The sequence below is a fragment of the Phasianus colchicus genome, chromosome Z (assembly GCF_987193195.1).
Source record: "Phasianus colchicus chromosome Z, bPhaCol1.hap1.1, whole genome shotgun sequence".
Classification (NCBI taxonomy): Eukaryota; Metazoa; Chordata; class Aves; order Galliformes; family Phasianidae; genus Phasianus; species Phasianus colchicus.
The window spans coordinates 72,926,683-72,947,377 of record NC_143476.1 but is presented as its reverse complement, the minus strand read 5'-3'; the positions used below and the strand labels follow the sequence as shown (position 1 = coordinate 72,947,377).

The 20,695-nt window shown below is 36.7% G+C and overlaps 1 protein-coding gene across 1 annotated transcript in view; it reads left to right on the top strand.

Annotated features, from left to right (window-relative positions):
- Positions 1-20,695, top strand: part of NDUFAF2 (NADH:ubiquinone oxidoreductase complex assembly factor 2) — a 38,887-nt gene that overhangs the window by 3,694 nt on the left and 14,498 nt on the right. Inside the window, exon 2 of the mRNA XM_031605455.2 lies at positions 15,294-15,383. Coding sequence (XP_031461315.1) covers positions 15,294-15,383 — 90 coding nt within the window. The remainder of the gene's footprint in view (positions 1-15,293; positions 15,384-20,695) is intronic.

Genomic DNA, 20,695 nt, shown 5'->3' with positions numbered 1-20,695 from the left:
GTAATTACTCAATTACAGGAAGTGTGTAGCCTGTCTTGACTTTAATAGAAACATATACATTTTTTAATGAATAAAAAATATAATTCCATAGGGATTAGAGGAATTTTGATTGATCTGTTTTATGTAGTCTGTTACCTTCCTGTGCATCAGAAGTGTAGAGCAGAATTTCTACTGTCTTTCAAAATTTGCTGCAAAATGCCATGATACATAAAATAGGATTTGCTGAAGACTGGATTGAAGCATTCTTGTAATGTTTTATGGAAGGAAAACATCTCCTCTCTAAAGCTGATCTTCCGAGGTTAAAGCTAACACTTTCCATTTGATATTTACCTTTCTTGTGAACAAAAGTGAAACCCAAGGAAGAAGCAGAAACAGATCCTGATGGTAAGAAGCATGTGTAAAGTGATTATAAAGCATTGTAGATAACTGTACAGATTATTGGTGCACATTAAAAAAAAAAAAATTCAAACTGGGCTTTTTAAGCATTGGTGGAAAGGTTATATATGTTTTAGTTGGAGACATCTAATTTTCAGGTAAAGAAACTCAGCATTCGAATTTGGATCAATGACTTTGTTACCAAATGTTGAGGGAATTAATTATTTAGAATATTAAAATAAAAGCACTGAAAAAGTGATTTCTCCTGTGGGAGTTTTTATCACAACATCCAGTAATAGCTGAAAAGGTTCAGTTTGTCCAGATGGTGGCAACATAGTTTCAGAAACAACTTATAATCAGAACTCATGAAATAGAGCTTTCCTTTGAGACTACCTAAGGGAAGCCGAGTTCTAAAATAACTGTATGTTTATGTGTACAGAAATTAAACTTGCATTGCAGACTACCAGCTTTGAGGAAAATAATTCTGGAATGACAAAACAGCTTTTCAGTATGTCTGGTATGTTATGTAGCAAAGCAGTTACACTGCGAAGAGCTTACTGCAGATTATAAAAACATTAATATTTGAAAAACAGTGTTTGGGTGCAGCGATATGTTTTTTTCCTTCAGCTGCCAGCAGTGAGTTGACAACATGCATGGTATGTTCAGCTCACCAACTTTAAAACACAAATAGCAATAAGTAATAATATGTATGTGCACTAACTTTCTTTTTGTGTGTTGCCATGCCTGGCTATAATCTTTGGTGCATGCACTGATGTATACAAAGATGCTGACCATGATGATTTTGCCTACCAGCGTGAAGTTTTATATGCTGGATGCTGGACATTTGTTACTTTTAATTATTCAGGCTTTGATGTGAGAGCCTGTATTCACTCATGCTCTGTGCATGTTATTATTTTTGTCTGGTTTTGTTTTGTTTTTTGTTTTTTTTTCTTTTAATGTCTGGTGGCCAAAGACAAGAAATGAACACAAGGGAAGTTAAAATATATTTCTACTAACTTTTTCTGTTTCTTTTTGTGTATGTAAAAATATTTTCAATAGCTGATACAATCTGAGATAGATAGTTTTAACAATCACATTCTCTTAAATAGCAGCCACCTGCAGGATTGTAAACAATAGCCATTTTGGTAGCTGCGAAGAATATGTTTCAGTGCAGTCATTTTGATGGTTGTTGCAAACGTGTTTGTCTAGATGTATCTCTTCTAAGTGTTAAAATAACTGTAGGGTACTTGTACTGACTTGTTTGCGCTTTCTTTTCCTAACCATATAATTAAAAGCAGTATGACTCACCAGTACATTATTCCACTGGTTACTACAAGTGAGTCTGTTGTGACTCCAAAGTGGCAGGAAAAAGCGTCTGTCTGAGGGCTTTTGTTGCTTTCCTTTGAAACCATTAGCAGTCTTGCCCACATTTCATCCTTGGAACTTAATCACTGCAGAAATATGAATGTGTAGTAAACGTGATCTGTATAGAGATCTAGGGTTTCGAATTATATTAGTAAGCTGCAGAACAAGTGTAATGTACAGCAGAGACTTGAAGTGTATGTAGTGTATATTTAGTATTTTGCTTTATTAACATACCAGCTAGTGAGCAGGCAGTTTAAATAAGGAATGAGCATAGGTCACAGATGCATCATGTAATCAGTTGCATCTACTCTGTGCAGGGAGGGAAAGAGCTTCACCAGCAACACGTCCTGAACTCCCTCCTGAGTGATGGCTCTGCATTTGGCTGTCTGGCCAAGTTTGTCTCTAAGCTTTGTTTAGTGTATGTGCAAATATGTAGTAAGCTTTTGTTTGAAGAGTAATCATCAGAATATCTTGTAGTAGTGCATTTGAAAATTGTTAAGATACATAATATATGTATAATATGAGTATCTTGTGATCTTTAAAAGAGTTTACAAAAATTCTGGATTGAGTTTTGTCACATGGTTGCATAGCTGTTAATATTACTAGTTTACCACAGAAATCATCTCCTTGCAACCAGTATACTTTTGGGGGAGGGATGAGGAAGGAACAAAACCGCGTGTTGTACTGAGGGAAGATGGAGATATCTAAGATATTGTCCTAACGATACATCTGAAGAATGATCTAGTTTCTGTCTGGAGGCCTGCTGCAATGAAAATCATAGTGCAGTGAATTGTGGACCATATCATGAAGATCATTTGGAGCCTACCATTGCGCCTAACCGAATTTACTTTCCTCCTTGCACCCACTTTGATAAGGGGAAGAATGAATCAAGTGGTGGTGAAAATAAAAACTTTTAGGGATTTATGTTTTTTCCTTGGTTGAGTTTATCAGTCTGTTCTGATGGAAAAACTGTTATTCTGAATGCTTTTTTTCCTCCCAAAACATTTTAAAAAAAATCATACGCAACTTGAAGAAGTTAACTGGAATTGCTCTGGCTTAAAAGTTTGGAATGTTAAAATGTTTAAATATGTGTTAATCGATCATTTCAGGCTCTGCTTTCAAACTTTCATATACTTGCCTTGCAGCTGGAATACATTCAGTAGTCCATAGTTTGTAGAAATTTTTTACAGTTTGCTTGCTTATTTTTAATCGTGAGTGTTATAGAAATGCTTTCACAAAGCTACGTTACCTCTGATAGTTGAAATGAAGTAGCTGTTGATTAAAATACATTTACTCGCACATTCTGGCCTCTTTGGAGCTGAAAGAGATTGTGTTCCCTTCCTCATTTGTTCTTGGATCATTGTAGATGCACTACCGTTGGTGCAAAGAGTTCATGAAAGAAATCTTTCTGTAATGGTAAGGGATGGCATAGCTTGAAGTACTAATGCAGCTTACTAAAGGTAATTGGGGAATTAGATGTAATTGAATCATGCGAACTAGAAGAAATTAAATTCGTTATTATAATTGGAGCATAGTGGAATCCAAAGGCAATTCTGTGTGATGCTTTGTTCTGTGTTGATCTATACAGTGCAAATTCAAGCCCTCTTTCTAGTTGGGTGTGGAGAGGAAATAATTCTTGCTTTCTTTACTTTGAAATGTTTTTGTTATTCCTCAATTGGAGGGCAAGCCCTGAAAGTAGGCATAGCTTCACAGGCTGGTTTCCTGGCTGCGTAGGCAGAGTAGATTTACTGAAGTGTTTAGACAAAATACTGTTAGGCATTACATAATGCTAAAATTACAGTTGCCAGGTCGTTTGTTCTGTGTTGATCAGGTGTGGATTTATACACGCTGCTAAGTGGATTATAGACATCTGTGCTGTTACACTGATATTGCTCCATGCAGCGCAGCTGGAGTGATGATTTCTGCTCATTGTTTCTGCCAGCCCTGTTTACTGTGATGGTGCCTGTATATCTTCCTTGGAGTATTAATAGTGTTAGGAAATCTCAAATATTTTTTTCTTTCTTACTGTGGTTTAATAATCTGTAGAGAGCTTTTTTTTGTTTCTCATTCCACCAAAAACTAAATGCAAAACCAAGTGCTGGATTCTGCACTTTGGTCACAACTTCAGGCAGTGCTACAGGCTTGGAGTTATGTATTTCTGATAGCAGCTGTTGGAAAAATTCCCACAAATCCTGTTTAGTTAGCACTGGAGCATTGTAGCTCATCTTGCTGTTCAGAATGCTGACACAGCAGAAAAAGCTGGAAGTCAATAAAGTTGCACAAGAGAGAGAAATGTAACCATAGCAAGAATGATTTGTGATTTTTTTTGTTGTTTGTCTGTTTTGAGTGCAGTATTGTTGACGTATTCTAGGATAAGTGTCATGAAAGACTAATTGTATATTGGAAATAAGGTAGCAGAAGATAAAGACTTGGATCAGATTTTCTTTTGAAATGGTTATAGTTAAAAATAAGCATTTTAAGGGGCATGAAAAGTACTTTTCAATGGTAGCTTAAATGTTGGGCAGTGATAGATTTTTAGGGTTCAGTCTATTTATAACTGCCATTTAAAGCAATCTAATCAGAGAGGAAGAGAACAGAACTGTACTTGCAGAAGAGATTATGGAGAACCTTAGCCCTGCAGAGGTGTTCCTACCCATCCCCAAGGAAGGAACTATTATTTTTTTCTCACATTATTCTACTGTGCCTTAATGCCTGTTGTTTTTTCAACATTCAATTTAAAGTGTTTCATAAAGATATAATGTGATATAATAATGTCAGTTTTGTCTCTGCAAAATTAATTTCATTGTTTTGGAAATGGCATGTCTGTTTCTTGAATGGGAGTAGCTCTCAGTTTAATCTGACGTATCAGTCTAGTTCAAAAATGAGAATTTCCATCTGTTCAATCATCATACAAAATATTTTTATCTCTGAAAAACATTATAATATCTAAAATTGACAGCATGATCTGTTGATTTTCTTGCTTGTTTTCTTCCACGCCTCCTGACGTCTCATGGTACCGTTCTGACTGAAAATAATTACACTTTGGGACAGGTTGTTGTTGGTTTTTTTTCCATATTTTTTTTCAACCATGCAGTACCTATCCCACTAAGGAAAATTATGATGTGTATGCAGTATTCAGTAGACTTTCTCCTTCCTTCCTCCTCGCACTCTCCAAGTGTGAAGGGTATAGAAACCTCTCTATTAGTGACAATTCACAAGTATCAGTAGCATTTTACCCTTTTACAAATAATCTGCTCTTTTGTACGTGCATACTGCTGAATAGTGTTATATACTCCTTACTTCAGGATAGCTTCCCAAGAAACTTCCAGCAGCATTCATTCTGCCATGCTGAAGAAGCTCACAGATGATGGAGGTTACATTTCTGTGAATTAAGAAAACTTTCTATTCTAAGACCAGAGCTTGTGATTTACTGAATACTGCTTTATTTGTTAGCCTTGATTCTGCATACAGAATGTTAGAATGTTAGAAAATGTGAGAGACTGCAAAATATTTTAAATGGAGAAACTGCTCATAAGAATATTGTTTTTGTTTTTCATATGAGAAACATTAGACCTCTAACAAATAATATACATCTGGCAGACCACAGAAAAGTTTCCTGCATATCAGTATTGGCAGGTATTTAGATAGTACCTAAAAGATGTTTGACAGGTGCTAAAAAAAGAAATTGAATGGAGAAAATAATTATGAGACAAACTAAGTAAGTACAAACATAGAGACCTCTCAGTAGTGAGGAATGGTAACACATTACATTCAGAATAGGAATAAAAACTTTAGAGTTATGACTAACTAAGCCTACCAACAGTTGACAGTAGGATGACCAAATGTTTCAGAGGTGTGTAAGTTACTTTCAAAAAGACCTCTAGATGGTGCCAGTTGCTTTAAAAGCTTTCGGATACTGTTTTAGAATTTAGAGAAAATATTTGTACTCCAGAATAGTGAGTGAAGGTGGACAGCCACACTGACTTACAAATTTGGAAGCAGTGTCTTAATGGAGAGAAGTAGAATACCGTTCAGGCATCCTATCTACAAATATTAGCATTTACTATAAAAGTTTACTACCTGAAAGGAGGTTGTAGCGAGGTGGAGGTCAGCCTCTTCTCCTGCTTAACTAGTGATAGGATGAGAGGGAACGGTCTTAAATTGCACCTGGGGAGGATCAGGTTGGATGTTGGGAAAAATTTCATCTCCAGAAGAGTGGTCAGGTGCTGGAACAGGCTGCCTGGAGAGGTGATTGAGTTACTGTCCCTGAAGGCGTTAAAGAAACACATAGACGTGGTACTAAGGAAGATAGTTCAGTGGTGGTGAGTGGGCAGTTGGACTGGATGATCTTAGAGATCTTTACCTAATTTGGTGATTCTGTGATTCAAAGTTACCTCAAAAGAAGTGAGGGAAGGAGAGGATTCTACTTAGATGCAGTGAGATGTTGTTTGTTCTTGATTCTGACAGTGACACAGTCATCTGCTGGCTTGATATTTGTACCCTTACTGAAAATGTGCCTGTATTTTAAAATTGTTACCTTGTGTTATGCATTTAAGGCTTGAGTATTTTCATATACGTCTATATTGCTAGGTTATTTAACACATTTAATTGTAATCACATAATCATGGAATGTCTTGGGTTGGAATGGACCTCAAAGATTATCTGTTTCCAACCCCTCAGCGAATGAAAACATTTTATTTAGCCTGTGATGGCCTTGATTTTAGGAACGTTTTATGATATTGCAGAATTGCACATATGAAATATATCTGAGTACTACATTCTGAATTATGTGAGATAAAATTAAATTTAAGCTGAGTGATCAAAAAATGGCAAATCACGATGGATAAACATGCTTAGAATGGATTCCTGGTGCCTGTGCATTGTAAACATTGTAGTAAGCACTATTGGTGGTGTTTCTCTAGATACTTTGTCAAATATACACAGATTTTCTTGTTATACCTCCTGTCCTTTTTGGCAACCTCCATAGATAAGTGTAATGAGAGAGTGCAATATTCCTGAAACTGTTAGAGTGAAAGCTATTAAAATACATTCAGTAATTGTCATTTTTACTATCTACCCTACGAGACAGAATCTGTAACTCAAGTGCTAAAACCTGTGACTGGAAATGCTGTGTGTTAGAGAACATCTGCTTCACTATGCCAATTGACTGGCATTAAAGAAGAAATTAAGGTGTGCTTTTGTCTTGCTGGTAAAACTAATAAATATTTGACTATGAAATTGAAATAAAGTCTGAGCAATATTTGGTCTTGGATGTTGTGATTCCATGAAGCAAAAAGAGATCTACTGAAGTAATATTTAGGGGTGTTTTTATTATTATTATTATTTTTTTTTTTGTCAAGCTGATTATGGAATTTGCATTCTAATAACAAGCTTATGTGGACTAGTTTAATGAGTGTGGTCTAAAAGAAAGCTCAAGTAGTCTTCTCTGAGCAAGTTGCCCTACTGATCTGCTTATTTTGCGCAGCGTTAAGATTTCACCTAACTAGCATGTGGCCCCTTACCAGCTGCAAGCCAGCTTTCTTACCTTGGGCTAGTTGTTGAAATAAACCTGCTTTTTGACAGAATAGTTCTCTCACTGTTTCATTTGTTGCTCTTGTTCAGTTGGTTTTTTTTTGTTTGGTTTCGATATATATATATATTTTTTTTTAATTCAACAAATCAAGGTTAAAAACCATTTACAGAAGTTGTAAGGGTCAGCTAGTTTCCTGAGTTTGGAAGTTCATTCAAGTCATCGGTCAATCCAGTTCATGTAAGAGAATGTAGTGAAGGTCACCTGGCACGTGCAAGAGAGGCTTCACCAAATTAATGCTTCAGTTGGAAAAAAGTACTAACACCTCATCAACAGTCTTCAGCAAGGAAATTATTCTGTAGCTGCCCACTTTTAGCTTGTTTTCCTCATTATAAAAATAAACTTTAAGTTTTGTGTATACAGAAGCAGGTGCCCTATTGAATTCTTGTGTGAACTGAATATCCGGCCTTTGTTTTGGGAGATAGTATTTTTATTGAAACATCTGAAACAAAATCATAATTTCTTGTGTTGGTGATATACAATATTTTCTCCCAGCCGCTGGCTTCAGCACACACATTCATCCCAGGAGAGGAGAAAACAAATAGAAGGCAGGTAGTCCTTAGCAAATAAATATATACACTGTTTTTTATTAGGGAGTTTCTCATTGGAATGGTATTCCTTTATATGGAAAGGAAATGGGTATGTAATAACTGGATTATTTAGTCTGCTTGCAAATTAGCAAAGTGGTATTGTTTTAGATATTTCATGGTAATGTCTACAGAAGAGAAAAACAAGTATTCTTTTAAAGCAACTTGGGTTGCTATTTTACAGTGGATAGGCTATGTGTGCTTTTTAAACTGCAGTAATAGAATGAGAAATCTTATTTTGCTTCACTGCATTAAGAGAAAACTGTTGAAAATTATACTAACTGCTTCAGTCTTAGATATTTACTTATGTATTTTCCTTTTTCCTTCAGCAGTTAATGTGAAGATTTAGAAGAAGCAACCTTTCACTGCGAAGTGAATTTTTCCTCCTTGAATATTTGACAATTTTGACACTATGCGAAATTGTTTTAAGTTTTACTGCAGCCAATTTCTAATTTTTTTTACCCATGCAAAATACTCCTAAATGAATAGAGTTCACAGAGCTGATTTGAGAAGCCTTTGGAACATACAGAAGGCCTTCCTATTTTATGCTATAACTAAAAGGAATAGAAAAAGAGATTTGGTATTTTTTTTAATATAAAAGGCTTTTTAAACAAGCCATTTTCAATGGGTTATTTAACCCTTTCAATGACAGTGAGAATGAGGAGGAAAAATGACCTGTCTCAAAGCTTGCAGGCTCCGTATCTGGGCTAGCTCTGTTTTAGTGCAGCTCAAATTCTAACATGGGAAAATTGCAGAAATTTACAATTCAAAGTATGCTTCATCAGGAAGAAATCCACGGATTGTTTTGACACTCAGTTGGAAATTCAGCCTGAAGATGGACGTCTCATGAAATTTGCAGCTACTGATTGAATTTTGATTTCCATAAAGGCCATAAACAGTAGCAGCCTACAGGGGAAGTGAGGGAAAAATGACAGAAATTGTGAGGCTAGCATTTTTTTCCTTAGCCTTATAGTAGCAAATTACTTGTAATAAGGTCCTACACTCACTGGGATTAAAGAAAAATACAGGCAGCCAGAAGGAAATGATATCTCAGTTTAATTGATTTGAACTAAAAATTGATACTTAAATGTACATTTACTAATCTGTATGTTATGTAAAATTCTGCTAAAAATCAGAAGTATCCTTAAGTGGAGAAATAAGACTCTTACTGGTAATTACAGAAGGTATCCTATAGGTAATTTGATTTTATAATAAATTCCCAGGATTGAGAATGAATGATAACAAAATGTGCAAAAGTAGATCATCTCTGTTAGGGGTAGAAATCTCTTCAACACACATTTGCTCCATCGCTTTCATAGGCACACACACAGATGTGAGGTTGTGCAAGACCTGAAATTGTTTTTGAGTAAGGAGTTCTGTTATGTTGGTCATTTGAAAAGGAAGTATGCATTTGCATAAACAAGTTGAGGTTGTCAAAACAATTAGTAAGAAAGGATGTTGAGACAAATGTCGTAATATAATTGAACAGATGTATCTTCTGTAAATGAATTTTTTTGTGTCTTGCTTTCCCTTTGTGTTTCCACTGAAGCAGATGGATGGGGAAAATTTTTAAATGTTGTAGTACCTCCTTTTTAGTAGAAACACTATCATAATTATCATCATCTTTGAGAGATTACAACTTCCCTAATATCCATTTTTCAAAAAGGTGCTTTAAAGGACTACAGCAGTAGTGTAGTATTTAGTATTCTAAATAGTTCTGAAAGAGAACGAGACATTGTTGCAATACGTTGTTTTTTGTGAAAGTTTTCTTCTTTCTTCACTGCTTGTACCACTTTTGACCTGACCAAAGTCAGCTAAAAGGTTTTTTTTCCCTTCTGTATGAGTATTATTGGAAAACACATTCAGCAGTGACTGTAATGTGGACAGTCGAGCATAAAGATGCAATCTTCTGAAGCAGAGGTTAAAAAGTAGTTAGCAGTATAAAGCAAGAGTTAATTCAAACATGTTTTTTTTTTTTTAAAGCTTTTGAAGGATTCTGTGTTATGAGTCTTAGTCCACAAAGAGATTGTACTTTTTAGAAAGTATTATTTGATGTAATAAAATTAAAAAAAAAAAAAATATATCAAAACAGTACTCCTAACCTGAACAACAACAATAACTAAGCTTCTATAAGCATTTGTTTTGTTATTTTGAAGCATGTGAGAATACCCAAGTAATGTTACTTCACCTGCTGGATGAGCAGAGAGAGTTTTTTGGTTTTTTTTTTTAACAGAATTATCAGATTCAGTATGACTCAAGTTGACTTCAGTGTGTGCAGATAGGGCCACTTAGATGGTACTTGGGCTGTTAAAGCAAAATATAGACCACACCACCAACTTGAGAGCCACATTGGCATGCTTAGATGGAGTCTAACTGTGTCTCATGTCTTAAATGTTCGGAAATCTGTTTGCATCTAGCTTAGATGCTGCTAGGAGTTGTGTAATTGCTTTGCAGATGAGAATGAGGAATTGAACCATAGCGGGAGTTTATTTTTTGTGGGATATTGATGTATCTGCATCTTTGTTTTGTTTTCCTGTCTGTGGACATTGGACTTTATTGATGCCTTTCTTTTGCTCTCAAATGTTCTGTCTCAGGCTATAACAAATAGTGCAAGCACAGCTGTGAAGTGTAATTTCACAACTTTCATGATAGAATGAATAACATATGACCTGTGCCCTTTACTTCAGAAGTCGTGCTCTTGTTTTTATTTCTCTATACTCTGTAGTAAAAGGCAAATAAAATAGTTTACTGGTATTCTCTAATCTTTCAAGTACAGTGCATAGTATTAGCTGTAATTGTGGTCAGTCCTTGTATGTGACTAAATATACAATATATTCTTGGCAAATCTCAAACCTGAAATCCTTTTGTAAAATTTATTAAAATTCATTAAAAAAAAGAATAGCATTAGCTCCTTTAATACAGCTGGCTGCAATAATTTGATTTATACTGTAAAAAGAAAAATAAAAATGAAATGGAAAGTGAGAGTTTATGAATGATGTATAATTGAAACATAATTAATCATTCAAACCAGAATGTTACACTGCTTTGTTGGGTCATATTGCTTAGTTGATGTTCTCCACAGCTGTAACTTCCATTTCATTTACAATTCATACCCTTGCTGTCACTTGCCCATTTCTCTTCCCCGCATGACTGCCGTTTTGTTTATCTTCATGCATTGTTTTTATTTAATATACAAGGTATTGTACCATTTCATATCTACTTGCTAAATTCCCTTTTATACATGCTAAATCCCTGTTTCAAATAGGTTTTCGTGCATTTACAGAAAATATTTGGTACTTCGTTCCTGGATTTCTTCACATTTTCGCAGTAATTGGTAGAAAGTAGTTTGTTGAATCTGATAGACCAAAACAAACTAAAAGAACAGTTGGGAATAAGCTTCTACATGCCAGAGCACCAGACATCCACCAGCTATTCCAGAAGTGGTGCTTGTACTAACTTTATTTGCACCTTTGTTGGAAAAAGGATTGTGATATTGCTTTTTTCCAGTAAGTTTATTGTAGATTAATTTACAAAACAGAGGTTCTTTATAAAGGTGTATTATCTGTTTGGGGCTTTGTGCTGCTTTCATGAGATACCATTTGCAAGGCTTTTTGGTGAGCTAGAAATAGGGGCCATGTTAGATATATTTTGCTGGGGGACTAGGTGCCAGAGCATTTGGCAGAGCTTTTTAAATCTCAGCGACCACTGAGAATTTGTTTCTCAATCAGACTGCAATAAAAGGTATTTTTAAACTGCCACTGTCTGGAGAGTACAGCAAGCTTTCAAAACATAAATTTTGCATAAATACATATAGAATCCATGGGCTGTTATCTCTAGTAGGGTTACAGGTACATCCTTTTTTAGAGTATTAGATTTTCTTTTTAGGAATTACAACACAGGATGCCGTCATTCACATCTTTAACGTAGAAGTAGATGAACACAAGTTGGCTACTCAGCAGCTCATAACTGTTCACAGCATTGTAATTTTATTAAAGTAAACTATTTAATGTTAGAAGAACACTGTTCTTGTACCCATTTGACCAGTTTGAATGTCTTGCAATGACCAAAAAGCGAAGGGTGGCCTGCATATGCTTGCATAAAGTCTGAAATGAGCATCAAAGCAGATTTCTTTCCTCTGCAGTTGCAATAGCAGTTACTGTTCGTCAAGCTTTTTGGAGATCACAAGCATGCATAGAAACTGTGAATCTTCTCTTTCACCATAAGCTGTTTGACCATCAGCTTTTTTTTCACAAGGTGACTAAAATGATGAGACATTTCTAGACAAATTTTAATGTCCAGACACTTCTGTTTGAGCACATATTTTACTATCTACAGTTCTTGACCATTTATTTAAGAATGAAGAATCATCAGCATCAGAATTGCTCCTTTGCTGATTCTTCAGCTTTCAGGACATTAATGTAAAGAAGCTACACCAAATGTTAAGTATGGTTATTCACGCTTCATATTATGCCTTCTAGTTCTCTTTCTGAGTTTACTATACGTATTAACGATTTCTGTGCTGGTCTGGATTCTTACTCAAAGCGTGCCTGTTGAGTGATATGTTCTGTTCGGATGTTGCAGATGTACTCAAGTCTGTACAGGCTTTCTGCTTAAGATGCGATGTTATAATGCAGTGAAAACACGCAATTTGGACTTACTTTCTGACGTGGGCTAGGGCTATGATTTGGGGTGGTGTTTTCTTTATTACTTTTGTTTTGTGTTTCTTCATCTTTTGGACTGCAAGGAAGATGCTGTAGAACATCTGGATCCAGAGAACTCTGTTTTGCTTGTCTCACATTTAATTTAGGAGTGGGTTTAATCTTGCTGCTTGGAAGGAATTTGTCATGTCTCAGAACAAGTATCCTCATTTGGTTTATAATCCATTTAGCCCTAAATGCTCTGACAAAATACTCTGTTTAGCAGAGGCAGAGATTGTTTCTTTCTTACTACTTTTTTTTTTTTTTTTTTTTTAATTCTTCAATAGAATAAGCATCAAAGATAAGAAGCAATATGGTTTCAACCTTTTCTCTGACCTAGGAATTGATATAATATGCGTAATCACAAAATCATAGAATACCCTGAGTAAGAAGGAACCTATAAGACTGGACTATTCTTCTGACTCCACACTACTACTAAAAAAATCAGACCATGTATCTGTGAGCATCGTCCAGATGCTTCCTGAGCTCTAACGTTTTGGTGCTGTGACCACTGCCCTGTTCTAGTGCCTTATCATCCTTTGGTTAAGAAACTCTTCCTGAAACACAGCCTGAACTGCTGGCCTTCCTGGTGATCTGGGCACGCTGTTAACTGATGTTCAGTGTGCTCTTAACCAAGACCCCCAAATCTCTTTCAGTGAGGTTGGTCTCTGGTGTTTCATCCCCCAGGCTATATGTATAGTTAGGGTTGCCCCTTCCTGGTGCAGAATCCAGTACCTACTCTTGTTAAACTTCATGCAGCTGGTGATTGTTCAGATTTTTCATTTGTCTAGATCTCTCTCCAAAACCTCTCCACCCTGGAGTCAGCAGCTCCTCCTAATTTCATATAGTCAGCAAACTTGCTCAGAACACATTCTAGTCCTACATCCAAGTGGTATATATAAGCATTAAAGAGGGCTGACCCTAAAAAGGAGCTCTGGGAAACTCTGCTAGTGACTGGCTGCCACCCTCATATAACCATTGCATTATGTTTCTGTCTAGCTGTATGCTGGACATTTTGTCCAGAAGGACAAAAGCTGTACTGAAATCCAAAAAGATAGCATCAGTTGGTGTCCCTTGGTCAACTAGATGGATGATCTTGTTGTAAAAGGAAATTGAGTTAGTTGAACCGGACCTTCCCTTCATGAACGTGTTGACTGTGACCAATAACCACATTGTCCTCAGTATTAAAAAATAATAATAATAATAATAATAAAATTACGGAGTTGATCTATACAAATCATCTTGTGGGATCTGGATTAACATCTAGAGGACAATCGCAAGATGTGGCACCAACACCTACAAATGCATTGAAACTGCCTTGATAATTATTTTTTTTTTAAATCATTCTGTCATATATTGCAAGTATTTTAAAGCCTTGAATGATTTTGTTTAATCTGACTGCAAGTTACAGTGCAATGAATTCTCATTACCAGCATCAATCACAGTTTGTGTTAGGAAATGGAAAAATGTACTCCTTTACATCTGCTTGTGTTAGTTTAATCACGCTGTTCTTGTATCTGTGTGGAACTCAAATACTGGACAGTTGTTTTGATGGTGCTGTGTTTGCAGTATAAAGTGGTGACTTTACAGTAATGAAGAAGAGTGTTAATTCCTAGACTCATACAGGATCAGCAATATCTATGGAAGTTCTTACTGTTTCGCTGAGCTTAATACTTAACAGTGAGCAATAGTATGCAGAGATGAGTAAATTGCAATGATTGTCTTTCAGTATGGAAAAAAAAAAAAAAATTAGGTGGATATTTATTTCAGTATTTCCTCCAGATGTCAAGTCATGGCAGCCTCATGGACGTGGCAGAAAGAGGCTGGGGAATGTTAATTCTTTTCTCTGTGAAGGATGGAGAAATTTTACATATTTTCTATTATCTACTAGTTTTAAAAGATTCTGGGACTTTAAAAAGTGAAGGCTGCAGTGATGAAAATATTTTAAATATGTTCTTAAAAATCTTAAATAGACACTATGTATTCCTCAGACAATGTATCTACTGTTTTCTGTATCACTGGTCAAACATGAGTTTTTCCTTTTTGACTTGCGGAATCTGAGTGGGTTGTAGATACAGGTTCTCCACAGTGGCTCCTCTTTTGATGTATTGAGTATTTCCTATCAGAGTGATCTTTGTTTTTCATTTTTTAATGCAGTACATAGTTAGCTGTTAAGCATATGGAAAGGCTTGTGTGCCCAGAGCCATTGCCACCAATGGGTCAGAGGTGGCTTAAACATTTGGCTCACCTGTGAACTCCGTGCTAGTTTTTGCCTCTATAGCATTTTCAAGTTTCTGGACTCTTACCAGCAAAGGTGTATGCGGAAGATATCTGAACAAAGGGAAATGCAGGTTTGATTTACAGGTCCTCAGTGAAGTGTTTTCAAAGGGAGTGTTAGTCTAGAGATATTAATGGCCAAAATGTCTACCTCATTCTAATCCACGTGGGCAGTATAACATACAAATTTATGATGAAGTTACTGAAATAGCATCTCAAATAGATATCTTGGTGGTAATCATTTTCTCACTATTTAAATCCTTTATTTTTTATCTTTCAGACATCACTACATTTGTGTGAATAAGAGTTCTTTCAAAACGATACCATAATTAGTAATTTAAATATTGTGTGTGTGTGTGTATATAACTGTTTCTTTTTTTCTTTTTCTGTCTTTTTCTGTAGGGCAAATTAAACCTGAAAGAAGGTTTGTAGAAGCAGTAAATCGGCAAGCATATCAGTATGAGATGGGTGACTTTCCAACAGAATGGGAAGGTAAATCTTGAATATTTTGGTTTTATTTCAAGATAACTTTGTCATTGAATTTAGATTCATTTTTTAATGGAATGCCTTGCTGTATGAATAGGCTGTCTCTTTCATTTTGGGTTACTTTTTTATAATTGCTTTGATATGAATTCTTAAAGTGACTCCTTTACAAATAAGGATAAGTAATGTTTAGGAAATCAGTACGTAATAAAAATGTAAATAAAATCTGCCTGATTATGATTTTCTCCTATTAAATGTGAAAATATTTGTGCCTGGGGGGGATCTGATAGAATAACCAAACTAACTTGCTAATTATGCCTTTACTGCAGTGTCAGTTTGTAGGTCAGCTCAATTATTGGTGGCACAGTGATGGGGCTCTTTTAAAAATCATTATTTTAATTTCCGTATCTGGTTTCCAGTACTTTTCTTTACATAATCTTGTAGGGAGTTGGAGAGCCCGTAAATCAATTAATGTTGCTTTATTTTTTTTTCCCCATCAGTTCTAAGAATGTTTTCTTTCTATGTCCCAAGATTTCAGATAAATTCAGGGAAGCTAGAGAAATTCCTCAAGATTAACTAAGCAGCCTTTGGAAGAGAGAAAAGAGAATGGGATTGTATGTTGTTTCTTGAGGTTGTAGGAGATTTAGCCTGGAGCGGCTTTAAGTGTGCTTTATGAACTCTATATAAGCAAGGAACCTTGAAGCATAGGAACTCCACCAAAAAAAAAGGCTAACCGATTTTTTAGTTTTTGTTCAATGTCAATTTAAGCAATATAAAGAGTTTTTAAAGTAGTTTTTAGTAGCCAAAACTAGTATTAATTGTGTATATGAACAAGCTATTCAGGAAATTATGGTGAATTTGCTACATTTTGGGATGTAAATTAGTGATGTGGAATGCTATCTACTTCTTTTCTGCCTCCTGTGAAATGAATAAGAATCTGAGTAAGAAATGGGAAAGAATGCGCTGGGCAGCCTGGTCTAGTATTAGATATGGAGATTGGTGGCCCTGCATGTGGCAGGGGAGTTGGAGCTTGGTTATCCTTGAGGTCCCTTCAAACCCAAGCTGTTCTGTGATTCTATGAAAAGACTGGAGAGTGCAAGTAACACTATTGAAGCCAGTCAACTGGGTGAGGATAGTTTAACACAGGGGTTTTAGATGCACTTTGCTGAGGGCTCTTTGTAACTCTATTTCTCTTGAAGTGGAAAGGGGAAATCAAATGCTCTAAAAGGTCTGTGCTTAATTTTCAGTCTGCTATCTTCTCTCCAGACTTTTGAAAAATTTCCAGTGCATTCTTCCTGTGGGTGTTTACTTGATATCTCATGCTGTTGTGTACACTGATTGTTCCAGCAAATATTCTGAGGCTTTGCAGGAGGATCTCTAAAGCACTTGCTGTTTCCTCTGAGTACTAAAAGATCAGTATAAGATTAGAAGGCTGTATATTATTTCTTATTATTTTTCTTTCTCTATTCTTTGATCTTTCGGGGGGTAGTTTTTGTTTTCTAAATCCTCTCTGCCAGCCACATTCTTAGATCTCCAGGAACCTTCTCTCCAAATAGCATGCAAGTGGTCTGACGTTTACATTGTCTCTGCTTCAGTTTTACCCACACTTTCAGCACTGGCATTTTCTGTCCTGGCCCTCTCAGTCTTTCCACTTGAAGAATTGTGCTAAAATCTGTGCTGCCTTGTTTCCTCTCCTTTTTTGTTTTCTAGAGAGCTGCTTTCAATTGTGCTTGGTTCTGCCAGGCAGAGCTTCTTCACTAGTGGCTAATCCATAGTGACCATGTCCTGTAAAGCCACTCATCCTGGCACTTCTCTTAATTTCCTTATATCACTTGTATGGCTAGGAAAGTCTTGTAACCTATATGAACAAAAGTACTGTCCCTGGAAATATTTAAGGGCCAAAAACTTGTATGGAGTCAGTCTTGGGTTGCTTAGGGAGTATGAAAGACTGAAGTGAAATTTGAAAGGAGTCTAGGATAAATCTCATTATATTTCTAAAGCATACTGCCTGTACAGCTAGTAAACTAAGGGAACTTGGGAACTGTGTTAATCAAGTTATAAATATTAAATAGGGTGAGATCGAGTAGGAAGCTATAAAGCAAGTAGATATACCAAACATCCAGATTGTAGGCTCAGTCTGTGCAAGTTGTTTCTCAGACTTGTGAGAGGATGTTTGGTAGTCCTGAAAGTTTACTGAATATAGGGCTGAAAGGTTTACCCTGAGTTTTATTCTTAAAGATAGTAGTTTTAAAGTGGTATGCAGGATTTAATTTCTGAAGTTGATCAGACCCATGGATAGTACAAAGGGCTTGAACGTCCATTAAGGCTTTTGTTGAGCTGAAATATGTTTCCATATTATAAAAATAGAATTGTATTTCCTTGTGTACTCTTTAGCATTAATGGATTGTGCACTTTTTATACTGTGGTTTTGAATTTAGAAAGTAATCCTGCAGAGAAGGTCTTGAGGATCCCAGTGAATGAAAAGCTGGACATGAGCCATCATTGTGTGCCTGCAGCCCAGAAGGCCACCTGCATTGTGGGATGCATTGAAAGAGAGGTGGCCGGTGACCGAGGGGATTGTCCCCCTCTGCACTGCCCTCTTGAGGGCCCATCTGCATTATGGCATCCAGGCCTGAGGCTCCCAGCACAAGAAAGACATGGAGTTGTTAGAGTGATCCAGAGTAGGGCTGCAAAGGTGATCAGAGTGCTGGAGCACCTCTCTTACAAGGAAGGAGTGAGGGAGCTGGGCTTGCTCAGCTTGGAGAAGAGAAGGCTCTAAAGGGGACCTCACTGCAGCCTTGCAGTACTTGATGGAATCTTTCAAGCAGGAGTGGTAGATTAACTTTATACACAGTCGTAGAGATAGGAGAGGAGGGATTGGCTTTAAACTAAAAGAGGGAAGATTTAGGTTGGATGTTAGAATTTTTTTACTTGGAAAATGGTGAGACACTGGCACAAGCTGCCCAGAGAAACTGTGGATGCCCCATCCCTGGAAAGTTTGATGGGGCACTGGGCAGCCTGAGCTGGGCGGGGTGTACAGCCCTGCCCATGGCAGGGGGTATCTGGAACTGGATAATTGTTAAAGTCTCTTCCAAAACCTAAGCTGTTCTAATGATTCTAATCCATGCACACAATTTGAAGATTACATATGTGAGATTAAGCCTCTTATATTTTAGTACAAGGCAAGGAAATATGCTTTTCTTTTCCCTGGGCAACACGGATGCAGCCAACAGATAACCTTTCTGTAATGTTAATTCTGAATGTTAACCTACTGTAGAATTTGTAATTTACCTCCTCAGGACATGTCAGTAGTGCTCCCAAGAGGAGATCAGCAATTTTACACGCCTACAGTGATTCCTGAGATTGCATGCTTCATGCAGCAATAAAGCTCATCTATTCCTTCTCTTGCATTTTTTTTCCTGGTAACATTCAGTGATTAATGGTAATCTTAATTTGCATACTCACTTTTGCATTCATTACAGTGTCTTATGTGCCAGTAGGAGTCTTAAAGTTCAATGAAAATCTCATGCATACTAATGAGAATGCAAATGAGTGGTGGTAAAAGAATGCGAGGGTCTTAAGGTAGAAAACGTCCAGCTATATTGCAAAATTCCTTTTAGACAAAAGTGACATTACAGTGCAGACAGAAAAGAGGAAGTGCCATCCAGGTAAATTAAAAGCAGTACCATAATTAATTGGAAACGGAGGCAATCAATTCATTTTACTAAAGCTTTGGAGGCAGACAAGCAGTCAGTACGTACACGTAAACTTTGCTGCTGTTTTGAAGCATTTTGGCTGACGGGGTGTAAGAGCACTTTGTTTTGTTAATGTATAAGATGAGTGTTCATGTGGAAATCTTTTCTAACAGCAGCTGTCACTGGACTTTTTTTTAAGAGTTTGTGTGTGGTCAAATACCATGTAACACCTGCCTGCTTGGGAGTCAGAGATAGGGTGCTCAAAATATTTCCACCTGAAAACTGTTGAAGATTAAGTATATTAAATTCCTCCTATTCTTCACACTGAAGAGTGGTCAGATGAGCGATCTAGAAAAATATAAAATTAGAAAAAGGTGTTGCTTTTGAAATATTGATGAAACTATTTGAGACAGAAGTAAAATATAGCAAAATACACTGAATTCAGATGAAAATTTCTCTGCTTTTAATCTTGTATTTTGGCCTGTGCTTTATGTAAAATGTTTCTGGAATGGATTTTCACAGAGGAAACATTGTATATTAAAGCTAAATTCATCTTATGGCTATGAAGAGATACTAGTACATTTTTGTTACACTTCTCAGTTACACAGCAGCAGTGAATAAATTTTTCATTAAATAATGATTTTCTAATGCAGTTCATTAGAGATACAGTGAATGGTAATGTGAATGGTAAAGTGAAATTACCTGTATTAAGTTGGAAAATGGTTTCCATTATTTGTGTCAGCAAGTTTTATTTAGACTTAAATGAACAGAATTTGTAATTCTGACACATTAAAAAAAGGAAAGCGATAGCTCTGGCATAGTATGTATTCAAATGCTTTTTATGGATGGAAAGTAAAATAGAATCATAGAATGATAGAATTGCTCAGGTTGGAAAAGACCTTCAAGATCATCAAGAACAACCAAACCATACTACTGTAACTCTAACAACCCTCTGCTAAATTGTGTCCCTGAACCCCACATCCAAATGGTTTTTAAACACATCCAGGTTTGGTGACTCAGCCACCTCCTTGGGAAGCCTATTGCAGTGCTTAACAAGCCTTATTGTAAAGAATTTTTTTCCTTATATTCAACATAAACTTAGGTGCAACTTGAGACCATTTCCCATTGTCCTGTTACCAGTGAAGCTCTCGCTGTAAGCACCTTTCAGGTACTGGAAGAGAGTAATAAGGTCTCTTCTCAGCCTCCTCTTCCCTAAACTAAACAGCCTCAGTTCCTTCACTCTCTTCTCGTAGGGCATATTCTCCAAGCCCTTCACAAGCCTTGTTCCTCTTTTCTGGATCTGCTCCTGCACCTCAATGTCCTTTCTGTACTGAGGTGCCCAAAACTGAACATGCTACTTGAGGTGGGGCTTCAACAGTGCCAAGTACAGGCGCAGGATAACTTCCCTAGTCCTGCTCATCTCACCATTTCTGATACAAACCAGGCCTTCTTGGCCACCTGGGCGCACTGCTGGCTCATATTCAACCGACTGTCCATCAGTACACCAAGGTCCCTTTCCATCAGGCAGCTTTCCAGCCATTCCTCCCCAGACCTGTAGGGTTGCCTGGGGTTGCTGTGACCAAAATGCAGGACCCAACACTTGGCCCTACTGAAACTCATACAGCT